Source organism: Electrona antarctica, assembly GCF_951216825.1.
Source record: "Electrona antarctica genome assembly, contig: scaffold_47, whole genome shotgun sequence".
Classification (NCBI taxonomy): domain Eukaryota; kingdom Metazoa; phylum Chordata; class Actinopteri; order Myctophiformes; family Myctophidae; genus Electrona; species Electrona antarctica.
In genome coordinates, this window is record NW_027638748.1 from 7,462 (window position 1) to 33,138 (window position 25,677).

Sequence of the window (25,677 nt, forward strand, 5' to 3'; positions counted from 1 at the left end):
ACCTCTGTAGGGATGCAGGGTAAAATGGACTGTGTGTGTCACCTCTGTAGGGATGCAGGGTAAAATGGACTGTGTGTGTCACCTCTGTAGGGATGCAGGGTAAAATGGACTGTGTGTGTCACCTCTGTAGGGATGCAGGGTAAAATGGACTGTGTGTCACCTCTGTAGGGATGCAGGGTAAAATGGACTGTGTGTCACCTCTGTAGGGATGCAGGGTAAAATGGACTGTGTGTCACCTCTGTAGGGATGGGTAAATGGACTGTGTGTGTCACCTCTGTAGGGATGCAGGGTAAAATGGACTGTGTGTGTCACCTCTGTAGGGATGCAGGGTAAAATGGACTGTGTGTGTCACCTCCGTAGGGATGCAGGGTAAAATGGACTGTGTGTGTCACCTCCGTAGGGATGCAGGGTAAAATGGACTGTGTGTGTCACCTCCGTAGGGATGCAGGGTAAAATGGACTGTGTGTGTCACCTCCGTAGGGATGCAGGGTAAATGGACTGTGTGTGTCACCTCCGTAGGGATGCAGGGTAAAATGGACTGTGTGTGTCACCTCCGTAGGGATGGGTAAATGGACTGTGTGTGTCACCTCTGTAGGGATGCAGGGTAAAATGGACTGTGTGTGTCACCTCCGTAGGGATGCAGGGTAAAATGGACTGTGTGTGTCACCTCCGTAGGGATGCAGGGTAAATGGACTGTGTGTGTCACCTCCGTAGGGATGGGTAAAATGGACAGCCCTGCCTTGATGCAGCAGTGGTTCCACCTGGTACAACAGAAGAACTCACTGATGCGCTACGAGTCTGAGCTGACCATATTGTGAGTATACTGTATATATACCTGCCGGGACCTCCAACGTTGTGAGTATACTGTATATATACCTGCCGGGACCTCCAACGTTGTGAGTATACTGTATATATACCTGCCGGGACCTCCAACGTTGTGAGTATACTGTATATATACCTGCCGGGACCTCCAACGTTGTGAGTATACTGTATATATACCTGCCGGGACCTCCAACGTTGTGAGTATACTGTATATATACCTGCCGGGACCTCCAACGTTGTGAGTATACTGTATATATACCTGCCGGGACCTCCAACGTTGTGAGTATACTGTATATATACCTGCCGGGACCTCCAACGTCACGTTGACTCGGATATTGTCAGTTCAGTCAGACAAACTCACCAATAGATTTAACCAATATTTATTATAGAATGAGAACACAAGCTGTGTGCATATAATGTTTTATCTTGGCGTTCGGCTCTGATACAATGTTCCCCCTGCTCGGCACAATCAAACACCATCATTAGACATAAAGAGCAGGGAGATAGATATACATTAAATAAAACCCCATGGGGAACATAAATAACAGAGCCCACCGGTGGTGCTGGGGTGGTGCACAGAGCCCACCGGTGGTGCTGGGGTGGTGCTGGGAGCAAACAGAACTAATAGCAGAGCCCACCGGTGGTGCTGGGGTGGTGCACAGAGCCCACCGGTGGTGCTGGGGTGGTGCTGGGAGCAAACAGAACTAATAGCAGAGCCCACCGGTGGTGCTGGGGTGGTGCACAGAGCCCACCGGTGGTGCTGGGGTGGTGCACAGAGCCCACCGGTGGTGCTGGGAGCAAACAGAACTAATAACAGAGCCCACCGGTGGTGGTGGGGTGGTGCACAGAGCCCACCGGTGGTGCTGGGAGCAAACAGAACTAATAGCAGAGCCCACCGGTGGTGGTGGTGGTGGGAGCAAACAGAACTAATAGCAGAGCCCACCGGTGGTGGTGGTGGGAGCAAACAGAACTAATAGCAGAGCCCACCGGTGGTGGTGCTGGGAGCAAACAGAACTAATAGCAGAGCCCACCGGTGGTGGTGCTGGGAGCAAACAGAACTAATAGCAGAGCCCACCGGTGGTGGTGGTGGGAGCAAACAGAACTAATAGCAGAGCCCACCGGTGGTGGTGGTGGGAGCAAACAGAACTAATAGCAGAGCCCACCGGTGGTGGTGGTGGGAGCAAACAGAACTAATAGCAGAGCCCACCGGTGGTGGTGCTGGGAGCAAACAGAACTAATAGCAGAGCCCACCGGTGGTGGTGGTGGGAGCAAACAGAACTAATAGCAGAGCCCACCGGTGGTGGTGCTGGGAGCAAACAGAACTAATAGCAGAGCCCACCGGTGGTGGTGCTGGGAGCAAACAGAACTAATAGCAGAGCCCACCGGTGGTGGTGCTGGGAGCAAACAGAACTAATAGCAGAGCCCACCGGTGGTGGTGGTGGGAGCAAACAGAACTAATAGCAGAGCCCACCGGTGGTGGTGCTGGGAGCAAACAGAACTAATAGCAGAGCCCACCGGTGGTGGTGCTGGGAGCAAACAGAACTAATAGCAGAGCCCACCGGTGGTGGTGCTGGGAGCAAACAGAACTAATAGCAGAGCCCACCGGTGGTGCTGGGGTGGTGCACAGAGCCCACCGGTGGTGGTGGGGTGGTGCTGGGAGCAAACAGAACTAATAGCAGAGCCCACCGGTGGTGGTGCTGGGAGCAAACAGAACTAATAGCAGAGCCCACCGGTGGTGCTGGGGTGGTGGTGGGAGCAAACAGAACTAATAGCAGAGCCCACCGGTGGTGCTGGGGTGGTGGTGGGAGCAAACAGAACTAATAGCAGAGCCCACCGGTGGTGCTGGGGTGGTGGTGGGAGCAAACAGAACTAATAGCAGAGCCCACCGGTGGTGCTGGGGTGGTGGTGGGAGCAAACAGAACTAATAGCAGAGCCCACCGGTGGTGCTGGGGTGGTGCACAGAGCCCACCGGTGGTGCTGGGGTGGTGCTGGGAGCAAACAGAACTAATAGCAGAGCCCACCGGTGGTGGTGGTGGGAGCAAACAGAACTAATAGCAGAGCCCACCGGTGGTGGTGGTGGGAGCAAACAGAACTAATAGCAGAGCCCACCGGTGGTGGTGGGAGCAAACATCACATAACAGCAACCAGGAACCATAAGCAGAAGGAAGGCAGGAAGAAGCGTGCAGTCTAGTGAGCTTAAGTAGCCCGCCCAATTGGTCAGCTGACTGCCACGTCAGCGAATGACATGTGGGTCATGCACACACTGAATACACCCACATAGTAATGCAGCGTATTAACCCCTTGAGTACATGAATGCGCCCTTGAGCACGGCATGAGACCCCTAGAGTATATCTGACTGGACTAACTCCGCAAGCTACGTATCATTTAGTCGGATAAATGTACTCGATACTGTAGCTCTTCATATGTGGCCGATGAATGTGTTGCTGTAATTCAACTGATGAATGTGTTGCTGTAATTTAACTGATTAATGTGTTGCTGTAATTCAACTGATGAATGTGTTGCTGTAATTGAACTGATGAATGTGTTGCTGTAATTCAACTGATGAATGTGTTGCTGTAATTCAACTGATGAATGTGTTGCTGTAATTCAACTGATGAATGTGTTGCTGTAATTGAACTGATGAATGTGTTGCTGTAATTCAACTGATGAATGTGTTGCTGTAATTCAACTGATGAATGTGTTGCTGTAATTCAACTGATGAATGTGTTGCTGTAATTCAACTGATGAATGTGTTGCTGTAATTGAACTGATGAATGTGTTGCTGTAATTCAACTGATTAATGTGTTGCTGTAATTCAACTGATGAATGTGTTGCTGTAATTCAACTGATGAATGTGTTGCTGTAATTCAACTGATGAATGTGTTGCTGTAATTCAACTGATGAATGTGTTGCTGTAATTTAACTGATTGATGTGTTGCTGTAATTCAACTGATGAATGTGTTGCTGTAATTTAACTGTAATTCAACTGATGAATGTGTTGCTGTAATTCAACTGATGAATGTGTTGCTGTAATTCAACTGATTAATGTGTTGCTGTAATTCAACTGATGAATGTGTTGCTGTAATTCAACTGATTAATGTGTTGCTGTAATTCAACTGATGAATGTGTTGCTGTAATTCAACTGATTAATGTGTTGCTGTAATTGAACTGATGAATGTGTTGCTGTAATTGAACTGTTGAATGTGTTGCTGTAATTCAACTGATGAATGTGTTGCTGTAATTTAACTGTTGAATGTGTTGCTGTAATTCAACTGATGAATGTGTTGCTGTAATTCAACTGATGGATGTGTTGCTGTAATTCAACTGATGGATGTGTTGCTGTAATTCAACTGATGAATGTGTTGCTGTAATTGAACTGATGCATGTGTTGCTGTAATTCAACTGATGAATGTGTTGCTGTAATTGAACTGATGGATGTGTTGCTGTAATTCAACTGATGAATGTGTTGCTGTAATTGAACTGATGCATGTGTTGCTGTAATTCAACTGATGAATGTGTTGCTGTAATTCAACTGATGAATGTGTTGCTGTAATTCAACTGATGAATGTGTTGCTGTAATTCAACTGATGAATGTGTTGCTGTAATTCAACTGATGAATGTGTTGCTGTAATTCAACTGATGAATGTGTTGCTGTAATTGAACTGATGAATGTGTTGCTGTAATTCAACTGTTGAATGTGTTGCTGTAATTGAACTGATGAATGTGTTGCTGTAATTGAACTGATGAATGTGTTGCTGTAATTCAACTGATGAATGTGTTGCTGTAATTCAACTGATGAATGTGTTGCTGTAATTGAACTGATGAATGTGTTGCTGTAATTTAACTGATTAATGTGTTGCTGTAATTCAACTGATGAATGTGTTGCTGTAATTCAACTGATGAATGTGTTGCTGTAATTTAACTGATTAATGTGTTGCTGTAATTCAACTGATGAATGTGTTCCTGTAATTTAACTGTTGAATGTGTTGCTGTAATTTAACTGATTAATGTGTTGCTGTAATTTAACTGATGAATGTGTTGCTGTAATTGAACTGTTGAATGTGTTGCTGTAATTTAACTGTGACTGTAACTTCCTCAGTGCTCGAGAGTTGGAACTGGAAGACAGACAGAGCCGCCTGCAGCAGAAGCTGAGGGAGAGGATGGCTGTGGATGGTATGTTTGGGTTGTTGCTTTTGTTACTCTGTTTATGTCACTGTCAATTTATTTCAGTGACATATTATTATTTCAGGGGAAAAAAATCAATAAACACAACGTAAAAAAAGAAAGAAAAAGGAAGCAGTCATTTAGGCACAATTTAACGTTTGTAGAGGTATATGTGTCGTGTAGTTATTGCCCTGATACTGTGGATGCTCAAACAATACACAAATGAGGCAATTGAGACAAAAGGATGAGTGATTTTACTTGAGTATGGAGCCAGAAAACGTACAGTTGGGTGCCACCGATATTGTCCCTTATCATTTGACCCATTTAGGCCTCACCTCAAAATTTTCAAAAATCCTTCTAAATCCTCCAGTTTTCTGAAATAAATATTTTCACATTTTTTCAAAAATAGCAGACCTACAAGCTCATAGCGCGCCACTCGGTGGCGCGCTATGAGCTTGTAGATCTGCTATTTTTCAATAGCTAAATTATAACATAATGTTTGAAACACCAAAAGGGGTTCCCGACCAAAATGGGTTAACTGTCCTTTTGCGCAGATCACGCAAACCTCAGCTAAAAGAAAAGGACAATATCGATGGCCTCCAACTGTACATGACCTGTGAATGCAATGGAACCCTTGCATCACCTTGGTCGTTCATTTCTGTGCCTTTGAGACCCCATTGACTTATATTGCATGTGCAACATAAGTCAATGTCAGTATTTTGGATAAACTATTTTAATATACAGAGTAACTATTGAAGCTATCACAGATTATTTGGAGTAACTCCACAACCCAATGAATAAATGTGACCAGATTTGACTGAGAGCCTGCCATCTTTATGAGTTAATAGCACAGGCAGACTCTTCACATACTAGAGCATGTCTGAAATAGGTGTCAGAGCTGAAATCGACATGTAAATATGAAATACATGCTTAAACATGTAGCTAGGTGTAATGTTAGAGTCCACAGAAGACATGTAAATATGAAATAAATGCTTAAACATGTAGCTAGGTGTAATGTTAGAGTCCACAGAAGACATGTAAATATGAAATAAATGCTTAAACATGTAGCTAGGTGTAATGTTAGAGACCACAGAAGACATGTAAATATTAAATAAATGCTTAAACATGTAGCTAGGTGTAATGTTAGAGACCACAGAAGTGAACCTTTCAAGCCTGTTTTCTGCAAGACATTACTCTATAAGCCATATCTCCAAAACTGGTGGGTCAAACTGAACAATCAATATGTCAATTTGAAGCTATGATTCCCTGCTTTCATATGACATGAAAAACAAATTATGCATTTCTAACTATTACTCAAGCTAGTGAATGACACGTACGGTAGTGTGTGACAAAGTATGAATCAGGACGCATATATACAACAACTATGTAAATGTGACTCCTTCAGTAAAGTGGTCAAGTCTCTCTCTCTCTCTCTCTCTCTCTCAGACCACCTGAAGCAGGAGGCGGAGCTGGCTGAGGAGCGTCTCATCCTGGAGGAGATGTTGGAGGTGGTGGAGCAGCGGGACGCCCTGGTGTCTCTACTGGAGGAGCAACGGCTGCAGGAACACCAGGAGGACCGGGACCTGGAGGCCATCATGCTGTCCCGAGGCCTGGGTCTCCACTGGGCCTAAAATACTGTCCCTACGAGGCTTGGGTCTCCACTGGGCCTAAAATACTGTCCCTACGAGGCCTGGGTCTCCACTGGACCTGAAATACTGTCCTGAGGCCTAGGGCTCCACTGGGCCTAAAATACTGTCCCTACGAGGCTTGGGTCTCCACTGGGCCTGAAATACTGTCCCGAGGCCTGGGTCTCCACTGGGCCTAAAATACTGTCCCTACGAGGCTTGGGTCTCCACTGGGCCTAAAATACTGTCCCTACGAGGCCTGGGTCTCCACTGGGCCTAAAATACTGTCCCTACGAGGCCTGGGTCTCCACTGGGCCTGAAATACTGTCCTGAGGCCTGGGTCTCCACTGGGCCTAAAATACTGTCCCTACGAGGCCTGGGTCTCCACTGGGCCTGAAATACTGTCCTGAGGCCTGGGTCTCCACTGGGCCTAAAATACTGTCCCTACGAGGCCTGGGTCTCCACTGCGCCTGAAATACTGTCCCTACGAGGCCTGGGTCTCCACTGGGCCTGAAATACTGTCCTGAGGCCTAGGGCTCCACTGGGCCTGAAATACTGTCCCGAGGCCTGGGTCTCAACTGGGCCTGAAATACTGTCCCTACGAGGCCTGGGTCTCCACTGGGCCTGAAATACTGTCCCGAGGCCTGGGTCTCAACTGGGCCTGAAATACTGTCCCTACGAGGCCTGGGTCTCAACTGGGCCTGAAATACTGTCCCTACGAGGCCTGGGTCTCAACTGGGCCTGAAATACTGTCCCTACGAGGCCTGGGTCTCCACTGGGCCTGAAATACTGTCCTGAGGCCTGGGTCTCCACTGGGCCTGAAATACTGTCCTGACGAGGCCTGGGTCTCCACTGGGCCTGAAATACTGTCCTGAGGCCTGGGTCTTCACTGGGCCTGAAATACTGTCCTGAGGCCTAGGGCTCCACTGGGCCTGAAATACTGTCCTGAGGCCTGGATCTCCACTGGGCCTGAAATACTGTCCTGAGGCCTGGGTCTCCACTGGGCCTGAAATACTGTCCTGAGGCCTGGGGCTCCACTGGGCCTGAAATACTGTCCTGAGGCCTGGGGCTCCACTGGGCCTGAAATACTGTCCTGAGGCCTGGGTCTCCACTGGGCCTAAAATACTGTCCCTACGAGGCCTGGGTCTCCACTGGGCCTGAAATACTGTCCTGAGGCCTGGGTCTCCACTGGGCCTAAAATACTGTCCCTACGAGGCCTGGGTCTCCACTGGGCCTAAAATACTGTCCCTACGAGGCCTGGGTCTCCACTGGGCCTAAAATACTGTCCCTACGAGGCCTGGGGCTCCACTGGGCCTGAAATACTGTCCTGAGGCCTAGGGCTCCACTGGGCCTGAAATACTGTCCTGAGGCCTGGGTCTCCACTTTGCCTGAAATACTGTCCTGAGGCCTGGGTCTCCACTGGGCCTGAAATACTGTCCCTACGAGGCCTGGGTCTCCACTGCGCCTGAAATACTGTCCTGAGGCCTGGGTCTCCACTGGGCCTGAAATACTGTCCCTACGAGGCCTAGGGCTCCACTGGGCCTGAAATACTGTCCCTACGAGGCCTAGGTCTCCACTGGGCCTGAAATACTGTCCTAACGAGGCCTGGGTCTCCACTGGGCCTGAAATACTGTCCCTACGAGGCCTGGGTCTCCACTGGGCCTGAAATACTGTCCTGAGGCCTGGGTCTCCACTGGGCCTGAAATACTGTCCTGAGGCCTGGGGCTCCACTGGGCCTGAAATACTGTCCTGAGGCCTGGGTCTCCACTGGGCCTTAAATACTGTCCTGAGGCCTAGGGCTCCACTGGGCCTGAAATACTGTCCTGAGGCCTAGGGCTCCACTGGGCCTGAAATACTGTCCTGAGGCCTGGGTCTCCACTGGGCCTTAAATACTGTCCTGAGGTCTAGGTCTCCACTGGGCCTGAAATACTGTTCTGAGGCCTGGGTCTCCACTGGGCCTGAAATACTTTCCTGACGAGGCCTGGGTCTCCACTGGGCCTGAAATACTGTCCCTACGAGGCCTAGGTCTCCACTGGGCCTGAAATACTGTCCTGAGGCCTGGGTCTCCACTGGGCCTGAAATACTTTCCCTACGAGGCCTGGGTCTCCACTGGGCCTGAAATACTGTCCTGAGGCCTGGGTCTCCACTGGGCCTGAAATACTGTCCTGAGGCCTGGGTCTCCACTGGGCCTGAAATACTGTCCTGAGGCCTGGGTCTCCACTGGGCCTGAAATACTGTCCTGACGAGGCCTGGGTGTCCACTGGGCCTGAAATACTGTCCCTACGAGGCCTGGGTCTCCACTGGGCCTGAAATACATCTGGATCCAAATATTGTACTTTTACTCGACTGCATTTTGTTTGAAAGCTTTAGTTACTTTGTACTTTTACTTTGGGTACTTTTAAGTACATTTTTATGCCAATACTTTTACTTGAAGCACATTTTGAATTCCGGACTTTTACTTCTTGTAAGAGAGTATTCATATTGTAGTATTGATACTTTTACTTAACTAAAGAATTTGAGTACCTTTTCCATCTTCCAGTATGCAAATGTGTGACTTTACTTTCCACCAGGTGTCCCTATATTGGGCATGTTGCTTTGTGAGCTTGTAGATCTATTGGGCATGTTGCTTTGTGAGCTTGTAGATCTATTGGGCATGTTGCTTTGTGAGCTTGTAGATCTATTGGGCATGTTGCTTTGTGAGCTTGTAGATCTATTGGGCATGTTGCTTTGTGAGCTTGTAGATCTATTGGGCATGTTGCTTTGTGAGCTTGTAGATCGGCTGTTTGGTACAACAAAGTGTATAATGTAGTGCTTAAATGGTTAACTGTTTAGTGGGGGGGGGGGGGGGGGTTGCCATACACTGATGTTTGTTAATACCTTTTGTAACAAGCCTTATAATTATTAATTTACATCATGTTATAAAGGATTTATGAATAAACTGTTGTTACTGTATGTAGTCATATACTGTAACAGGCCGACACGCTACAGTCGTGTGTGTGTGTGTGTGTGTGTGTGTGTGTGTGTGTGTGTGTGTGTGTGTGTGTGTGTGTGTGTGTGTGTGTGTGTGTGTGTGTGTGTGTGTGTGTGTGTGTGTGTGTGTGTGTGTGTGTGTGTGTGTGTGTGTGTGTGTGTGTGTGTGTGTGTGTGTGTGTGTGTGTGTGTGTGTGTGTGTGTGTGTGTGTGTGGAGAGGAGTGTGTGTGTGTGTGTGTGTGTTCAGTGTGTGCAGTGTGTGCCCGCCCAATATTGAACCACTGTTTGATATGTAGAGGGTATGCGTGTGACCTATGCACTGGCCTTGACAGCTCAAACATCCAATCAGAAATGTCCTAGTCTCCTGATTGACAGCTCAAACACCCAATCAGAAATGTCCTATAGTCTCCTGATTGACAGCTCAAACACCCAATCAGAAATGTCCTATCCGATTGCATTAAAGAGATTTAAACAATGTTAAACTCACTTCGCCACTCGATTTGACCACTAAATGTATGCATGTGCATCGTAGCCTCTGTTGGATGCATTGCAGCCAGCCAGCCAGGCCAGTAGATGGCACTCACACCTACTGTCTTTGGGTTTGTGTGTGACATCACATCCAGGTCTGGCAGGTCAACAGTCAGCGATGTTGTGTTCAAAATAGATGCCTCCTCATTGGCCGCTGAAGTTGGTTGGAGCGACCTCATTGGCCACTGCAGTTTGTTGGAGCGTCCTCATTGGCCGCTGCAGTTCGTTGGAGCGTCCTCATTGGCCGCTGCAGTTCGTTGGAGCGTCCTCATTGGCCGCTGCAGTTCGTTGGAGCGTCCTCATTGGCCGCTGCAGTTCGTTGGAGCGTCCTCATTGGCCGCTGCAGTTCGTTGGAGCGTCCTCATTGGCCGCTGCAGTTCGTTGGAGCGTCCTCATTGGCCGCTGCAGTTGGTTGGAGCGTCCTCATTGGCCGCTGCAGTTCGTTGGAGCGTCCTCATTGGCCGCTGCAGTTCGTTGGAGCGTCCTCATTGGCCGCTGCAGTTGGTTGGAGCGTCCTCATTGGCCGCTGCAGTTCGTTGGAGCGTCCTCATTGGCCGCTGCAGTTCGTTGGAGCGTCCTCATTGGCCGCTGCAGTTCGTTGGAGCGTCCTCATTGGCCGCTGCAGTTCGTTGGAGCGTCCTCATTGGCCGCTGCAGTTCGTTGGAGCGTCCTCATTGGCCGCTGCAGTTCGTTGGAGCGTCCTCATTGGCCGCTGCAGTTCGTTGGAGCGTCCTCATTGGCCGCTGCAGTTCGTTGGAGCGTCCTCATTGGCCACACTGGGAGAGGAAGTACGCCGGAAGTGTGTAAGGCACGTTACGTCACGCTGCCACTCAAGGGACTACTGGCCAATCTGTGACGCACGCTCATGCTTCCGCAGGGGGCGGGGCTTCGCAAGGAATCTCGGGAAGGTTTTGCCCTCCCATGAGCACATACTGTACGCTCAGTGGCGTGCACAGATAGACACTAGGGGGTGCTAGAGCACCACCTTCCCTTGCCCTCTGGACAGCAATGTGCCCTTTTGAAAAAAAATATATATACTTTTTTTGAGTGGTGCAACCACTCCAAGGAACAGCAATGTCCGTTCAACCGTGTTTGTGTGTGACTATGAGCACCAGTACCAATGAGTACCAAAAGTGGCGCTGTTGTGCCAGAAACAGAGAGAGAGAGATAGTGCTGCACTGTTGCCTTCTAATGAGAGAGAGAGAGAGAGAGAGAGAGAGAGAGAGGGGGGGGGGGGATTTGCACCACTCAGTTCACACGGGTGTGATTTTTTACAGTGTACAGTATGTGGACCATGTTGACATTGATAAATTCTTGATTAAAAAAAGCTTCTAAAATATTATTTCCCAAAATCTATAAATCTCACACTATTAAGGCAACCGGCCGGTTCCACGCGCTGCACAAGGTGCCCTTTTTCACTTGAGCACCTGCCCCTATAAATGTCTGTGACCCCTGACCCCTGACCCTCTAAATGTCTGTGACCCCTGACCCCTGCTCCTCTAAATGTCTGTGACCCCTGCCCCTCTAAATGTCTGTGACCCCTGACCCCTGCTCCTCTAAATGTCTGTGACCCCTGACCCCTGCCCCTCTAAATGTCTGTGACCCCTGACCCCTGCTCCTCTAAATGTCTGTGACCCCTGACCCCTAACCCCTGCCCCTCTAAATGTCTGTGACCCCTGACCCCTGCTCCTCTAAATGTATGTTACCCCTGACCCCTGCTCCTCTAAATGTCTGTGACCCCTGACCCCTAACCCCTGCCCCTCTAAATGTCTGTGACCCCTGACCCCTGCTCCTCTAAATGTCTGTGACCCCTGACCCCTAACCCCTGCCCCTCTAAATGTCTGTGACCCCTGACCCCTGCTCCTCTAAATGTCTGTGACCCCTGCTCCTCTAAATGTCTGTGACCCCTGACCCCTGCTCCTCTAAATGTCTGTGACCCCTGACCCCTAACCCCTGCTCCTCTAAATGTCTGTGACCCCTGACCCCTGCTCCTCTAAATGTCTGTGACCCCTAACCCCTGACCCTCTAAATGTCTGTGACCCCTGACCCCTAACCCCTGCACCTCTAAATGTCTGTGACCCCTGCACCTCTAAATGTCTGTGACCCCTGCCCCTCTAAATGTCTGTGACCCCTGACCCCTAACCCCTGTCCCTCTAAATGTCTGTGCACGCCACTGTCTACGTTTATGTCTATGGTTGTGTAGATATTAGATAGATATTAAAAGATATTGATGCCTCATTGTTCCGTTATAGCCGGAAGCTTGGAATGAAGCTTTGCTTCGCAAGGAGACAACATATAACTGTCTCAAAATATATATAAACACGCATATATGTATCTCAAATTAATTTCTCCAAAGGGCTGTTTTGGTCAACTGGTGCATTCAACTTTATAAGTAAAGAACGTTACATGCTAGGAAGTAAACATAATAATATTTTTCTGTGTAAATACTAAAGTAGACTTTCGACTTTCATTTGAGCTTTTTTGTGACATTCTCGTCATAATCACAGAATTTTCTATATGGACCTTGAAATATTGATAAATGGCCTGGCAGGGAAGCAACAGCACCGTGCTTCAATGGTGGCAGTTAAGTTTTTATTTAATATGCATAAAGAGAATGTATAGGGATTTTATTTAACTGTACTATGCTGTACTTCTACATGCTTCTAAATAAAAACAGAAATTGGAATAAATATATATACAGCACTGTCAAATATAATTATATGACATGCAATGTTGTGTACACAGTTCAATATATTTTAGCTTCATTTTAGCCTCAAATGACTTTATAATACTTTGGTATACAGATTAAATCAACACCTGCATTATTTCCTTCAAGAGCATGTCACAGTCTAGGAGACTGACATGCTTATTTCCAAAATAATAAAGATTGTTTTTCTTTGTATTTAACAAAGATGTACTACAGTATAAATATAATACATCGTCATTATCAGTGGAAATCCTTTTAATTTACAGATCACATGATCAGAGAGTAATCCATGAGCGGAAGTCTAAATATGATCGTTTTGGCTTTCAGTGTTATTTATAAGCAAGTATTTTGTGTTCAAAAAGTACAAATACATCATAGCCTCCAACAGTCCCATTTCAAATGGTTCACCAGAAAACAACAGATTCTCAGCAAGCGACAACACTGTCCGATGACAAGATATAGTGCTCTTCTTTATGCTCCTGTGTTCCGAAAACCTCCCTCTGATCGCTGTGGGGAACGGGGGCTCTAGGACGACGTAGACACTGATGAAACCTCCCTCTGATCGCTGTGGGGAACGGGGGCTCTAGGACGACGTAGACACTGATGAAACCTCCCTCTGATCGCTGTGGGGAACGGGGGCTCTAGGACGACGTAGACACTGATGAAACCTCCCTCTGATCGCTGTGGGGAACGGGGGCTCTGGGACGACGTAGACACTGATGAAACCTCCCTCTGATCGCTGTGGGGAACGGGGGCTCTGGGAAGACGTAGACACTGATGAAACCTCCCTCTGATCGCTGTGGGGAACGGGGGCTCTAGGACGACGTAGACACTGATGAAACCTCCCTCTGATCGCTGTGGGGAACGGGGGCTCTAGGACGACGTAGACACTGATGAAACCTCCCTCTGATCGCTGTGGGGAACGGGGGCTCTAGGACGACGTAGACACTGATGAAACCTCCCTCTGATCGCTGTGGGGAACGGGGGCTCTAGGACGACGTAGACACTGATGAAACCTCCCTCTGATCGCTGTGGGGAACGGGGGCTCTGGGACGACGTAGACACTGATGAAACCTCCCTCTGATCGCTGTGGGGAACGGGGGCTCTGGGAAGACGTAGACACTGATGAAACCTCCCTCTGATCGCTGTGGGGAACGGGGGCTCTAGGACGACGTAGACACTGATGAAACCTCCCTCTGATCGCTGTGGGGAACGGGGGCTCTAGGACGACGTAGACACTGATGAAACCTCCCTCTGATCGCTGTGGGGAACGGGGGCTCTGGGAAGACGTAGACACTGATGAAACCTCCCTCTGATCGCTGTGGGGAACGGGGGCTCTGGGAAGACGTAGACACTGATGAAACCTCCCTCTGATCGCTGTGGGGAACGGAGGCTCTGGGAAGACGTAGACACTGATGAAACCTCCCTCTGATCGCTGTGGGGAATAGGGGGTCTAGGAAGACGTAGACACTGATGAAACCTCCCTCTGATCGCTGTGGGGAACGGAGGCTCTGGGAAGACGTAGACACTGATGAAACCTCCCTCTGATCGCTGTGGGGAACGGGGGCTCTGGGACGCCGTAGACACTGATGAAACCTCCCTCTGATCGCTGTGGGGAACGGGGGCTCTAGGAAGACGTAGACACTGATGAAACCTCCCTCTGATCGCTGTGGGGAACGGGGGCTCTGGGACGCCGTAGACACTGATGAAACCTCCCTCTGATCGCTGTGGGGAACGGGGGCTCTAGGAAGACGTAGACACTGATGAAACCTCCGTCTTCGACGAGACCTCAGACGTTTCCTCCATCTTCTTACCGAAGACTGTCTCCATAATGCATGCGTTGAACTGCATGGGGAAGAGAACCATAGTGAGTGTCATCGCGTACAGACATCCAACACTAAAAGAAAAATAGGTGCCGGACAGATAATATCCTTTTTTTCCCCAAAAAATAAATCACATAAATCAAGAACATGGCAGAAATGAGCATTTGTGCCTGTCGTAGACATGATGCGCAGAGCAAGTTCAGTCAGGGAACCTCAGTGCAGTCACTCTCATCCACATGATTCACTCAGCCAATCACACACTCACTCCATCTTCATACCGGCTACTTTAACCGGAGGTTTGCATTCCTCCTCTGCTTCCCTGCTTGCTGCTGCTGTATCAGCGCGCTGCTCACCCTCCTCCACCCCAGCTACCACCTGTCGTTTTGGATCTACTGTTTAGGTACGGGGGATTCAGAGTCCCTATGGTCGGGACTGATGCGCTTGATCTGAGTACCTAAAAAGCAGATCCAATACATCGCCAAACCATATATTGCTCATCTTATATTCAATAAATATATATTCCATCCATTCTTGAGTTGTCCTTGTTGTCCTGACTGAAGTGGATTCAGGAGGATTGAATTGGTGGTGTGACCTAAATGGGGTTTCCCGAACGGGGTCGGTAGGTCAACGGGGTGTGAATGCAGCAGAGTCCTGGCTGTGCCCAGGAACCACATATCTCCCTTGGTCTGGGAGGAGATATTTGGCCCCGATGAGTGGTAGAAGTAGTTATGGTTTCCCATGTAGTTATACATGCATTGGTGAGCTAAAACACATTGCTATCTATCGGGGGCTAGACAGTGTGCTGACTACTAAACACATTGCTATCTATCGGGGGCTAGACAGTGTGCTGACTACTAAACACATTGCTATCTATCGGGGGGCTAGACAGTGTGCTGACTACTAAACACATTGCTATCTATCGGGGGGCTAGACAGTGTGCTGACTACTAAACACATTGCTATCTATCGGGGGCTAGACAGTGTGCTGACTACTAAACACATTGCTATCTATCGGGGGGCTAGACAGTGTGCTGACTACTAAACACATTGCTATCTATCGGGGGCTAGACAGTGTGCTGACTACTAAACACATTGCTATCTATCGGGGGCTAGACAGTGTGCTGACTACTAAACACATTGCTATCTATCGGGGGGCTAGACAGTGTGCTGACTACTAAACACATTGCTATCTATCGGGGGGCTAGACAGTGTGCTGACTACTAAACACATTGCTATCTATCGGGGGCTAGACAGTGTGCTGACTACTAAACACATTGCTATCTATCGGGGGCTAGACAGTGTGCTGACTACTAAACACATTGCTATCTATCGGGGGCTAGACAGTGTGCTGACTACTAAACACATTGCTATCTATCGGGGGCTAGACAGTGTGCTGACTACTAAACACATTGCTATCTATCGGGGGCTAGACAGTGTGCTGACTACTCTATCTATATTCTTCTTCTCCTTTAACTGTAGTGCCTGGATCTTCTTTTTGAGTGGTGTAAACCACTCCTACAGCTGGCTTTGTTAGTTTACGTGTCTGTCCGTACCAAAAAAATCACACCTGGATGTGATTTCACAACTGGCTTTTTTTGTGCAGAGAAAATGACCACGGTTGCTACGGTCATCCAGTTCACCCGGGTGTGATTTAATTACGTCAGAAATTATTTTGAACATAGCAACCATGGTCATTTTTTTATGCACACAAAAGCCAGTTGTAGGAGTGGTTTGCACCACTAAATATATCATTTTATTATTGTTTATTTTTTTGAGTGGTGTAAACCACTCCAACAACTGGCTTTGTACCCGTGTCTGTTCGTACCAAAAAAAATGTACCCGTGTCTGTTCGTACCACTCAAAAATGAGCATGGTTGCTATGGTCACCCAGTTCACACGGGTGTGATTTCATTACGTCAGACATTACGTCAGACCACAGCTGATCAGTCTATATAAGACCTTACACCACTCAGTTCACACGCGTGTGATTTTTCATAGTTTGCAGACTCTGTTCTTGAAACAGTCAGAATGTACATTTTACTGACAGGAATATAGATTTATGTGATCTTTTTTACATTCCTCCATCGTTACTTACCTGCTTGTTCAAGAATGCATATATAAGCGGGTTGTAGACACATGAGCTCTTGGAGAACAGCGCTGGGATGGAGACCAGGCGGTAGTCTTTGTTCTGGTCTGTGGTGGTGGCGAAGTAGACCGCAGCCAAGGCGTAGGGTCCGTAGCACACGATGTAGGATCCCACCATCACTATGATCATCCTGGACACCTCCTTCTCCGCCTTCTGGGTGGAGGCGGACTCGGCCTGCTGCGCCGCCACCTGCAACGTTTCACCACCAAGTTAACCCATTTTGACCTGAGATCAGATACTAAAAATGTCTTCTACATCCTGACAGTTTTCTGAAAAAGCTATGTTTCTATGTCAGTCGTTCTTCGATTTTTCAAAAATAGCAGACCTACAAGCTCATAGCGCGCCACTCGGTGGCGCGCTATGAGCTTGTAGGTCTGCTATTTTTCAATAGCTAAAGCATAACATAATGCTAACACCAACAGGGGTTCCCTGCACCCAGAATGGGTTAAAGGACAACTTTAGGGGCGGGGCATTCGAACATGGGGCTAAATATATCATTTTCTTTATTAATATTTACTATAGTCCTACTAGACCTCAGGAAATTACATCTGGCCCCAAAAGATCACAGGATCTACTGAATGTGAAGGTAGAGATACTAGGGGGATGCCATACTGCTCAATATGTCAGTTTGTCACATTCAGTAGATCCCGTGATCTTTTGTGGACAGATATCATTTCTTGGGGTCTAGTAGGACTAAGGTAATTAATAAAAAATAAAAAATCACCATATTTATTTGTAAAATAATACAAATGTAGGACCATGTTCGAATGCCCCCGCCCCATGTCAAAAATAGGTAAAATCGCTAAAATGTTATTGTGTTACTGTGAAAAATAAATTAACATCTTTTACTTTCTCTAATAACCTAAAATAAACTGAAGTTGTCCTTTAAGGACACATAACATTCCCATGCTGTGTACGGCATAATAACATAATTCTGTTGTCCTAGTACAGCAGAATGCTCAGAGTGACTCACGGCCCGCAGCGCCCCCAACAGCTGGGAGTAGGAGAAGATGACGATGCTGAGCGGAGCGATGAAGCTCGTCACCATCAGGAACCAGGTGTAGCTGGAGCAGTGGAACTCCTCGTTGTGGGTGTACCAGTCTGGTCCACAGGAGCAGCCCAGGCCCTCTGGGATGTACCTGGAGGAGGAACACAACACAATACTACCAGTCTGGTCCACAGGAGCAGCCCAGGCCCTCTGGGATGTACCTGGATGGAAACAACACAATACTACCAGTCTGGTCCACAGCCCAGACCCTCTGGGATGTACCTGGATGGAAACAACACAATACTACCAGTCTGGTCCACAGGAGCAGCCCAGACCCTCTGGGATGTACCTGGAGGAAAACACAACACAATACTACCAGTCTGGTCCACAGGAGCAGCCCAGACCCTCTGGGATGTACCTGGAGGAGGAACACAACACAATACTACCAGTCTGGTCCACAGGAGCAGCCCAGACCCTCTGGGATGTACCTGGAGGAGGAACACAACACAATACTACCAGTCTGGTCCACAGGAGCAGCCCAGACACCTGGAGGAAAACACAACATAATACTACCAGTCTGGTCCACAGGAGCAGCCCAGACCCTCTGGGATGTACCTGGATGGAAACAACACAATACTACCAGTCTGGTCCACAGCCCAGGCCCTCTGGGATGTACCTGGATGGAAACAACATAATACTACCAGTCTGGTCCACAGGAGCAGCCCAGGCCCTCTGGGATGTACCTGGATGGAAACAACATAATACTACCAGTCTGGTCCACAGGAGCAGCCCAGGCCCTCTGGGATGTACCTGGAGGAGGAACACAACACAATACTACCAGTCTGGTCCACAGGAGGAGCCCAGACCCTCTGGGATGTACCTGGATGGAAACAACACAATACTACCAGTCTGGTCCACAGGAGGAGCCCAGACCCTCTGGGATGTACCTGGATGGAAACAACATAATACTACCAGTCTGGTCCACAGGAGCAGCCCAGACACCTGGAGGAAAACACAACATAATACTACCAGTCTGGTCCACAGGAGCAGCCCAGGCCCTCTGGGATGTACCTGGATGGAAACAACACAATACTACCAGTCTGGTCCACAGCCCAGACCCTCTGGGATGTATGGAAACAACATAATACTACCAGTCTGGTCCACAGGAGCAGCCCAGGCCCTCTGGATGTACCTGGAGGTAAACCACAATGAAATAACAAGTATACGATACGACATGTTGACACCCAGTGTTGTTTTCATCGACTAAAACTAAGACGAAAAAATGTTCGTCGACTACCTTTTTTCATTGATGAAAACTACATGGAAACTAAGTGAAAACTAAGCTACGATGACTAAAACTGAGACTAAATATATTGACAATGTCGTCAACAAATAAAAACTAGACTAAAATGTCAGGAAGGGACTAGTGGACAAGAGATCCAGTCATTTTACACTTGGTTGCATGCTGAAAATAGCCGATCTACAAGCTCACAACGCGTCGCAGGCTCGCAGCGCGACACGTTGTAGATCTACAAGCTCACAACGCGTCGCAGGCTCGCAGCGCCACACGTTGTAGATCTACAAGCTCACAACGCGTCGCAGGCTCGCAGCGCCACACGTTGTAGATCTACAAGCTCACCACGCGTGGCAGGCTCGCAGCGCCACACGTTGTAGATCTACAAGCTCACAACGCGTGGCAGGCTCGCAGCGCGACACGTTGTAGATCTACAAGCTCACAACGCGTCGCAGGCTCGCAGCGCCACACGTTGTAGATCTACAAGCTCACAACGCGTCGCAGGCTCGCAGCGCCACACGTTGTAGATCTACAAGCTCACCACGCGTGGCAGGCTCGCAGCGCCACACGTTGTAGATCTACAAGCTCACAACGCGCCGCAAGCTCGCAGCGCCACACGTTGTAGATCTACAAGCTCACAACGCGTCGCAGGCTCGCAGCGCCACACGTTGTAGATCTACAAGCTCACAACGCGCCGCAAGCTCGCAGCGCCACACGTTGTAGATCTACAAGCTCACAACGCGTCGCAGGCTCGCAGCGCCACACGTTGTAGATCTACAAGCTCACAACGAGTCGCAGGCTCGCAGCGCGACACGTTGTAGATCTACAAGCTCACAACGCGTCGCAGGCTCGCAGCGCCACACGTAGATCTACAAGCTCACAACGCGTCGCCGGCTCGCAGCGCGACACGTTGTAGATCTACAAGCTCACAACGCGTCGCAGGCTCGCAGCGCCACACGTTGTAGATCTACAAGCTCACAACGCGTTGCAGGCTCGCAGCGCGACACGTTGTAGATCTACAAGCTCACAACGCGTCGCAGGCTCGCAGCGCCACACGTTGTAGATCTACAAGCTCACAACGCGTCGCAGGCTCGCAGCGCGACACGTTGTAGATCTACAAGCTCACAACGCGTCGCAGGCTCGCAGCGCCACACGTTGTAGATCTACAAGCTCACAACGCGTCGCAGGCTCGCAGCGCGACACGTTGTAGATCTACAAGCTCACAACGCGTCGCAGGCTCGCAGCGCGACACGTTGTAGATCTACAAGCTCACAACGCGTCGCAGGCTCGCAGCGCCACACGTTGTAGATCTACAAGCTCACAACGCGTCGCAGGCTCGCAGCGCGACACGTTGTAGATCTACAAGCTCACAACGCGTCGCAGGCTCGCAGCGCCACACGTTGTAGATCTACAAGCTCACAACGCGTCGCAGGCTCGCAGCGCCACACGTTGTAGATCTACAAGCTCACCACGCGTGGCAGGCTCGCAGCGCCACACGTTGTAGATCTACAAGCTCACAACGCGTCGCAGGCTCGCAGCGCCACACGTTGTAGATCTACAAGCTCACAACGCGTCGCAGGCTCGCAGCGCCACACGTTGTAGATCTACAAGCTCACAACGCGTCGCAGGCTCGCAGCGCCACACGTTGTAGATCTACAAGCTCACAACGCGTCGCAGGCTCGCAGCGCGACACGTTGTAGATCTACAAGCTCACAACGCGTCGCAGGCTCGCAGCGCCACACGTTGTAGATCTACAAGCTCACAACGCGTCGCAGGCTCGCAGCGCCACACGTTGTAGATCTACAAGCTCACCACGCGTGGCAGGCTCGCAGCGCCACACGTTGTAGATCTACAAGCTCACAACGCGTCGCAGGCTCGCAGCGCCACACGTTGTAGATCTACAAGCTCACAACGCGTCGCAGGCTCGCAGCGCCACACGTTGTAGATCTACAAGCTCACAACGCGTCGCAGGCTCGCAGCGCCACACGTTGTAGATCTACAAGCTCACAACGCGTCGCAGGCTCGCAGCGCGACACGTTGTAGATCTACAAGCTCACAACGCGTCGCAGGCTCGCAGCGCCACACGTTGTAGATCTACAAGCTCACAACGCGTCGCAGGCTCGCAGCGCCACACGTTGTAGATCTACAAGCTCACAACGCGTCGCAGGCTCGCAGCGCCACACGTTGTAGATCGGCTATTTTCAGCAAGTGTATGAACTTCATACACTTGTCATTGCGACGGCATCAAGACCCGCCAAAATACATTTTAGTCGACTAAATCAACTGTAGATTTAGCCGACTAGAATCTTATGACATTTAGTCGACTAAAACTAGACAAACACTAAGACATTCCAGGTGACTAAAACTAGACAAACACTAAGACATTCCAGGTGACTAAAACTAGACAAACACTAAGACATTCCAGGTGACTAAAACTAGACAAACACTAAGACATTCCAGGTGACTAAAACTAGACAAACACTAAGACATTCCAGGTGACTAAAACTAGACAAACACTAAGACATTCCAGGTGACTAAAACTAGACAAACACTAAGACATTCCAGGTGACTAAAACTAGACAAACACTAAGACATTCCAGGTGACTAAAACTAGACAAACACTAAGACATTCCAGGTGACTAAAACTAGACAAACACTAAGACATTCCAGGTGACTAAAACTAGACAAACACTAAGACATTCCAGGTGACTAAAACTAGACAAACACTAAGACATTCCAGGTGACTAAAACTAGACAAACACTAAGACATTCCAGGTGACTAAAACTAGACAAACACTAAGACATTCCACTAAAACTAAAAATTAAATTTTGCTGCCAAAAACAACACTGTTGTTACCCTGCATGTAATCACAACTTCAACCCATAACCACCTGAGAAATAACCTGACTCCGCCAGATGGGGCAGCAGAGAGTACACAGGGTTCCCGGAACCCTGTGTACTCTCTGCTGCCCCATGTGGCGGAGTCAGGTTACCTGAGAAAGGCTGTCCGTTAGTTACCTGCTCCAGCCGAAGAATGGAGGCGTGGCACAGCCGATGCCCATGAACCAGGTGAAGCCCACGGCCGCCAGGGCGTGGTTGCTTGTGAACTTGAACGCACCGAAGGGTTTGCAGATGACCAGGTACCTCTCAAAGGAGAGGACCGCCAGGGACCAGGCTGCCACCAGAGCTGAGGAGGAAAGAGGACGTGTTAAAGGGTTTGCAGATGACCAGGTACCTCTCAAAGGAGAGGACCGCCAGGGACCAGGCTGCCACCAGAGCTGAGGAGGAAAGAGGACGTGTTAAACCAGATGACCAGGTACCTCTCAAAGGAGAGGACCGCCAGGGACCAGGCTGCCACCAGAGCTGAGGAGGAAAGAGGATGTGTTAAACCTCATTCAGATGACCAGGTACCTCTCAAAGGAGAGGACCGCCAGGGACCAGGCTGCCACCAGAGCTGAGGAGGAAAGAGGATGTGTTAACCAGGTACCTCTCAAAGGAGAGGACCGCCAGGGACCAGGCTGCCACCAGAGCTGAGGAGGAAAGAGAAGGGTTTGCAGATGACCAGGTACCTCTCAAAGGAGAGGACCGCCAGGGACCAGGCTGCCACCAGAGCTGAGGAGGAAAGAGGATGTGTTAAAGGGTTTGCAGATGACCAGGTACCTCTCAAAGGAGAGGACCGCCAGGGACCAGGCTGCCACCAGAGCTGAGGAGGAAAGAGGATGTGTTAAAGGGTTTGCAGATGACCAGGTACCTCTCAAAGGAGAGGACCGCCAGGGACCAGGCTGCCACCAGAGCTGAGGAGGAAAGAGGATGTGTTAAACCTCATTCAGATGACCAGGTACCTCTCAAAGGAGAGGACCGCCAGGGACCAGGCTGCCACCAGAGCTGAGGAGGAAAGAGGATGTGTTAAAGGGTTTGCAGATGACCAGGTACCTCTCAAAGGAGAGGACCGCCAGGGACCAGGCTGCCACCAGAGCTGAGGAGGAAAGAGGATGTGTTAAACCTCATTCATCCCGACTGGCTGGCTGGCTGGCTGGCTGGCTGGCTGACTGACTGACTGACTGACTGGCTGGCTGGCTGGCTGGCTGGCTGGCTGGCAGGCAGACAGACAGACAGACAGACAGACAGACAGACAGACAGACAGACAGACAGACAGTTAGTCTTGTAAGCCCGCACAGGCTTACAAGACACTCACAAAATGTTCATACACAATAATACACCAGAAACAAAATACATATACTTATGGATACATCGTTCTCCAACGTAACTGCCACGCCTTCTCTATGAATTGTCCTAAAACAAACACTTCCGAACATAAAACATTCAGATGAACCCGCAGAAGAGAAGAGAGAGATTTTTAAAAAATGTTCCAAAAATAGCAGATGTACGGTAGCTACGGAGCAGATGTACGGTAGCTACGGAGCTGATGTACGGTAGCTACGGAGCTGATGTACGGTAGCTACGGAGCAGATGTACGGTAGCTACGGAGCTGATGTACGGTAGCTACGGAGCTGATGTACGGTAGCTACGGAGCTACGGAGCAGATGTACGGTAGCTACGGAGCTCGCGGCGTGGCACAAAGTGATCATCTAAAATGACACGGAGGCTTTCCCGGGTTTTAATGGGGTAACTATACTTCATCTTACGACTGCATCACTTTGCCAAAAATAACAGATTTTCAATGAAACATATGAACATGTTCCCTTAATCCATTCCGGACAGGAAGCCCTTTTAGTGTTTTAAGCATATGTTATACTTTAGCTATTGAAAAATAGCAGATCTAGGTCTGCTATTTTTGAAAAATCGTCAAAATGTGGCGCAAATCTTTGAATATATATTATTACAGAGTGAACATTTTAACTCATCTTTGCTTCTGGGGAGATCCCTGGAACATATTTTCAGATGGGGGTCGGTGACCGAATACATATAATTTGTGGGGGTCCTTGACATGAAATATTGAGCACCACTGATACAGAAAAATGAGGTATTTCATAAAACTGTCAGGATTTAGAAGACTTTTTTTTTTTTTTTGACGTCAGGCCTAAACAGGTTAATGGGGTAACTACTTCATCTTACGCCTGCATCACTTTGCCAAAAATAACAGATTTTCAATGAAACATTATTATGTGAACACGTTCCCTTAAAGGACCACTTTTCAACTTATCTTCCTATAATTGGTCCTAACTAATGTTCATGATAAAATACCACATTTCTTTCCTACTCAGTCTGTGTCTCATAGGAAGGCTGTGGGCAGTTCAGAAACCCACAAGTGACATCATCGATGGTGAATCCAAGCTAATAGAAACGGCAGGCTTTCTTTTCCTGAAAAGTTGCAATGCAAAAGTTGAAGCCATCGTTCTCACGATAATAAAAATCTAAATATATTTTTAAAAAAAATCTGCCTAATGATGATGTCACTGGTGGACGGGTGTCCGAACTGCCCAAAGCCCTCCTATGAGACACAGACTGAGTAGGAAAAAAATGGTGGTGTTTTATCATGAACATTAGTGAGGACCAATTATATGAAGAGATGTTGAAAAGTGGTGAAGTGGTCCTTTAATCAGTTCAAAGCCATTATTCCACATTACCTGATATGGAACCCATGCAAGACTCGAGAGCACACATGGTGTGGCCGAAGACGTAATACCCCTGCGTGGTGGAGATGAACACTTGGCTCACAGAGAAAGTCACAAAGATGAAGCCCGCCAGTGAGATGTTGACCAGGATGTAGTTCAGCGGCACCCTCAGCTTCTTGTATTTCATCGTCACGAAAAGGACGATGAAGTTCAGGGGCGTTCCAGCGAAGAAGACGAAGCCCATGAAGACGCTCTGGAAGTAGAAGACCCATTGTGGAGCCAGGTAATACTGGGGTCCCTCGAAGGGACTCACTTTGGAGATGTTCTCGTACAGGAAAAAGTGCTTCCCCATTGTTGTGGCTCCTCCTCTGGTTTTCGTCCACAATTTGGGGCGTTTCTGCAAAAAGTGCTTCTTTTATACTGTCGTAAACCACTTAGGGAAGATTAACGGGAGCAGGAGGAAGCTTCCCCTGGAGAGATCCTGATCTTATTGTTGGCAGACATTTTGGGATTAAGTCGTCCGTGTCAGATTCACCTCCGGATGCTTTCCATCAAGTAGCATAATACCTATTAGGGAATTAGGCACGGAATGACAATCAGTGAGTTGGAGTGAATGGAATTCAACACATGATGCAGAATAATCTGAATTCAACACATGATGCAGAATAATCTGAATTCAACACATGTACAGTAGGATGCAGAATAATCTGAATTCAACACATTGAGTAGGATGCAGAATAACAGGCTACGGACCCCCATTTAATGGCATTTATATCTCTGAGACCCTAATTTATATTGTAAAATCAATGTTAATTTAACTCTGAGAGTGTAACAAATGGAATCAAATGGACCCGTTAGGGTCCATTTGGTTCCATTTGTACACTCTCAGAGTTACAGACTCATAAGAGTCCATTTGGTTCCATTTGTACACTCTCAGAGTTACAGACTCATAAGAGTCCATTTGGTTCCATTTGTACACTCTCAGAGTTACAGACCCACAAGGGTCCATTTGGTTCCATTTGTACACTCTCTGA

General features: G+C 48.6%; 2 protein-coding genes across 2 annotated transcripts; one reads left to right on the plus strand and one right to left on the minus strand.

Annotated features, from left to right (window-relative positions):
• Positions 1–716: 716 nt before the first annotated feature.
• Positions 717–6,617, plus strand: LOC306917748 (protein-methionine sulfoxide oxidase mical3b-like; the record flags this gene model as incomplete). The annotated part of the gene is made up of 3 exons (XM_079530655.1): positions 717–814; positions 4,922–4,995; positions 6,433–6,617. The coding sequence occupies 3 exons, from the start codon at positions 717–719 to the stop codon at positions 6,615–6,617; spliced, it is 357 nt and encodes a 118-aa protein (XP_079386781.1).
• Positions 6,618–14,560: 7,943 nt separating this feature from the next.
• On the minus strand, positions 14,561–24,995 carry opn1sw1 (opsin 1 (cone pigments), short-wave-sensitive 1; the record flags this gene model as incomplete). The annotated part of the gene is made up of 5 exons (XM_079530637.1): positions 14,561–14,662; positions 16,735–16,974; positions 17,759–17,924; positions 22,086–22,254; positions 24,656–24,995. 5 exons carry the CDS (start codon positions 24,993–24,995, stop codon positions 14,561–14,563), a joined length of 1,017 nt encoding a protein of 338 aa, XP_079386763.1.
• Between the last annotated feature and the right edge of the window lie 682 nt (positions 24,996–25,677).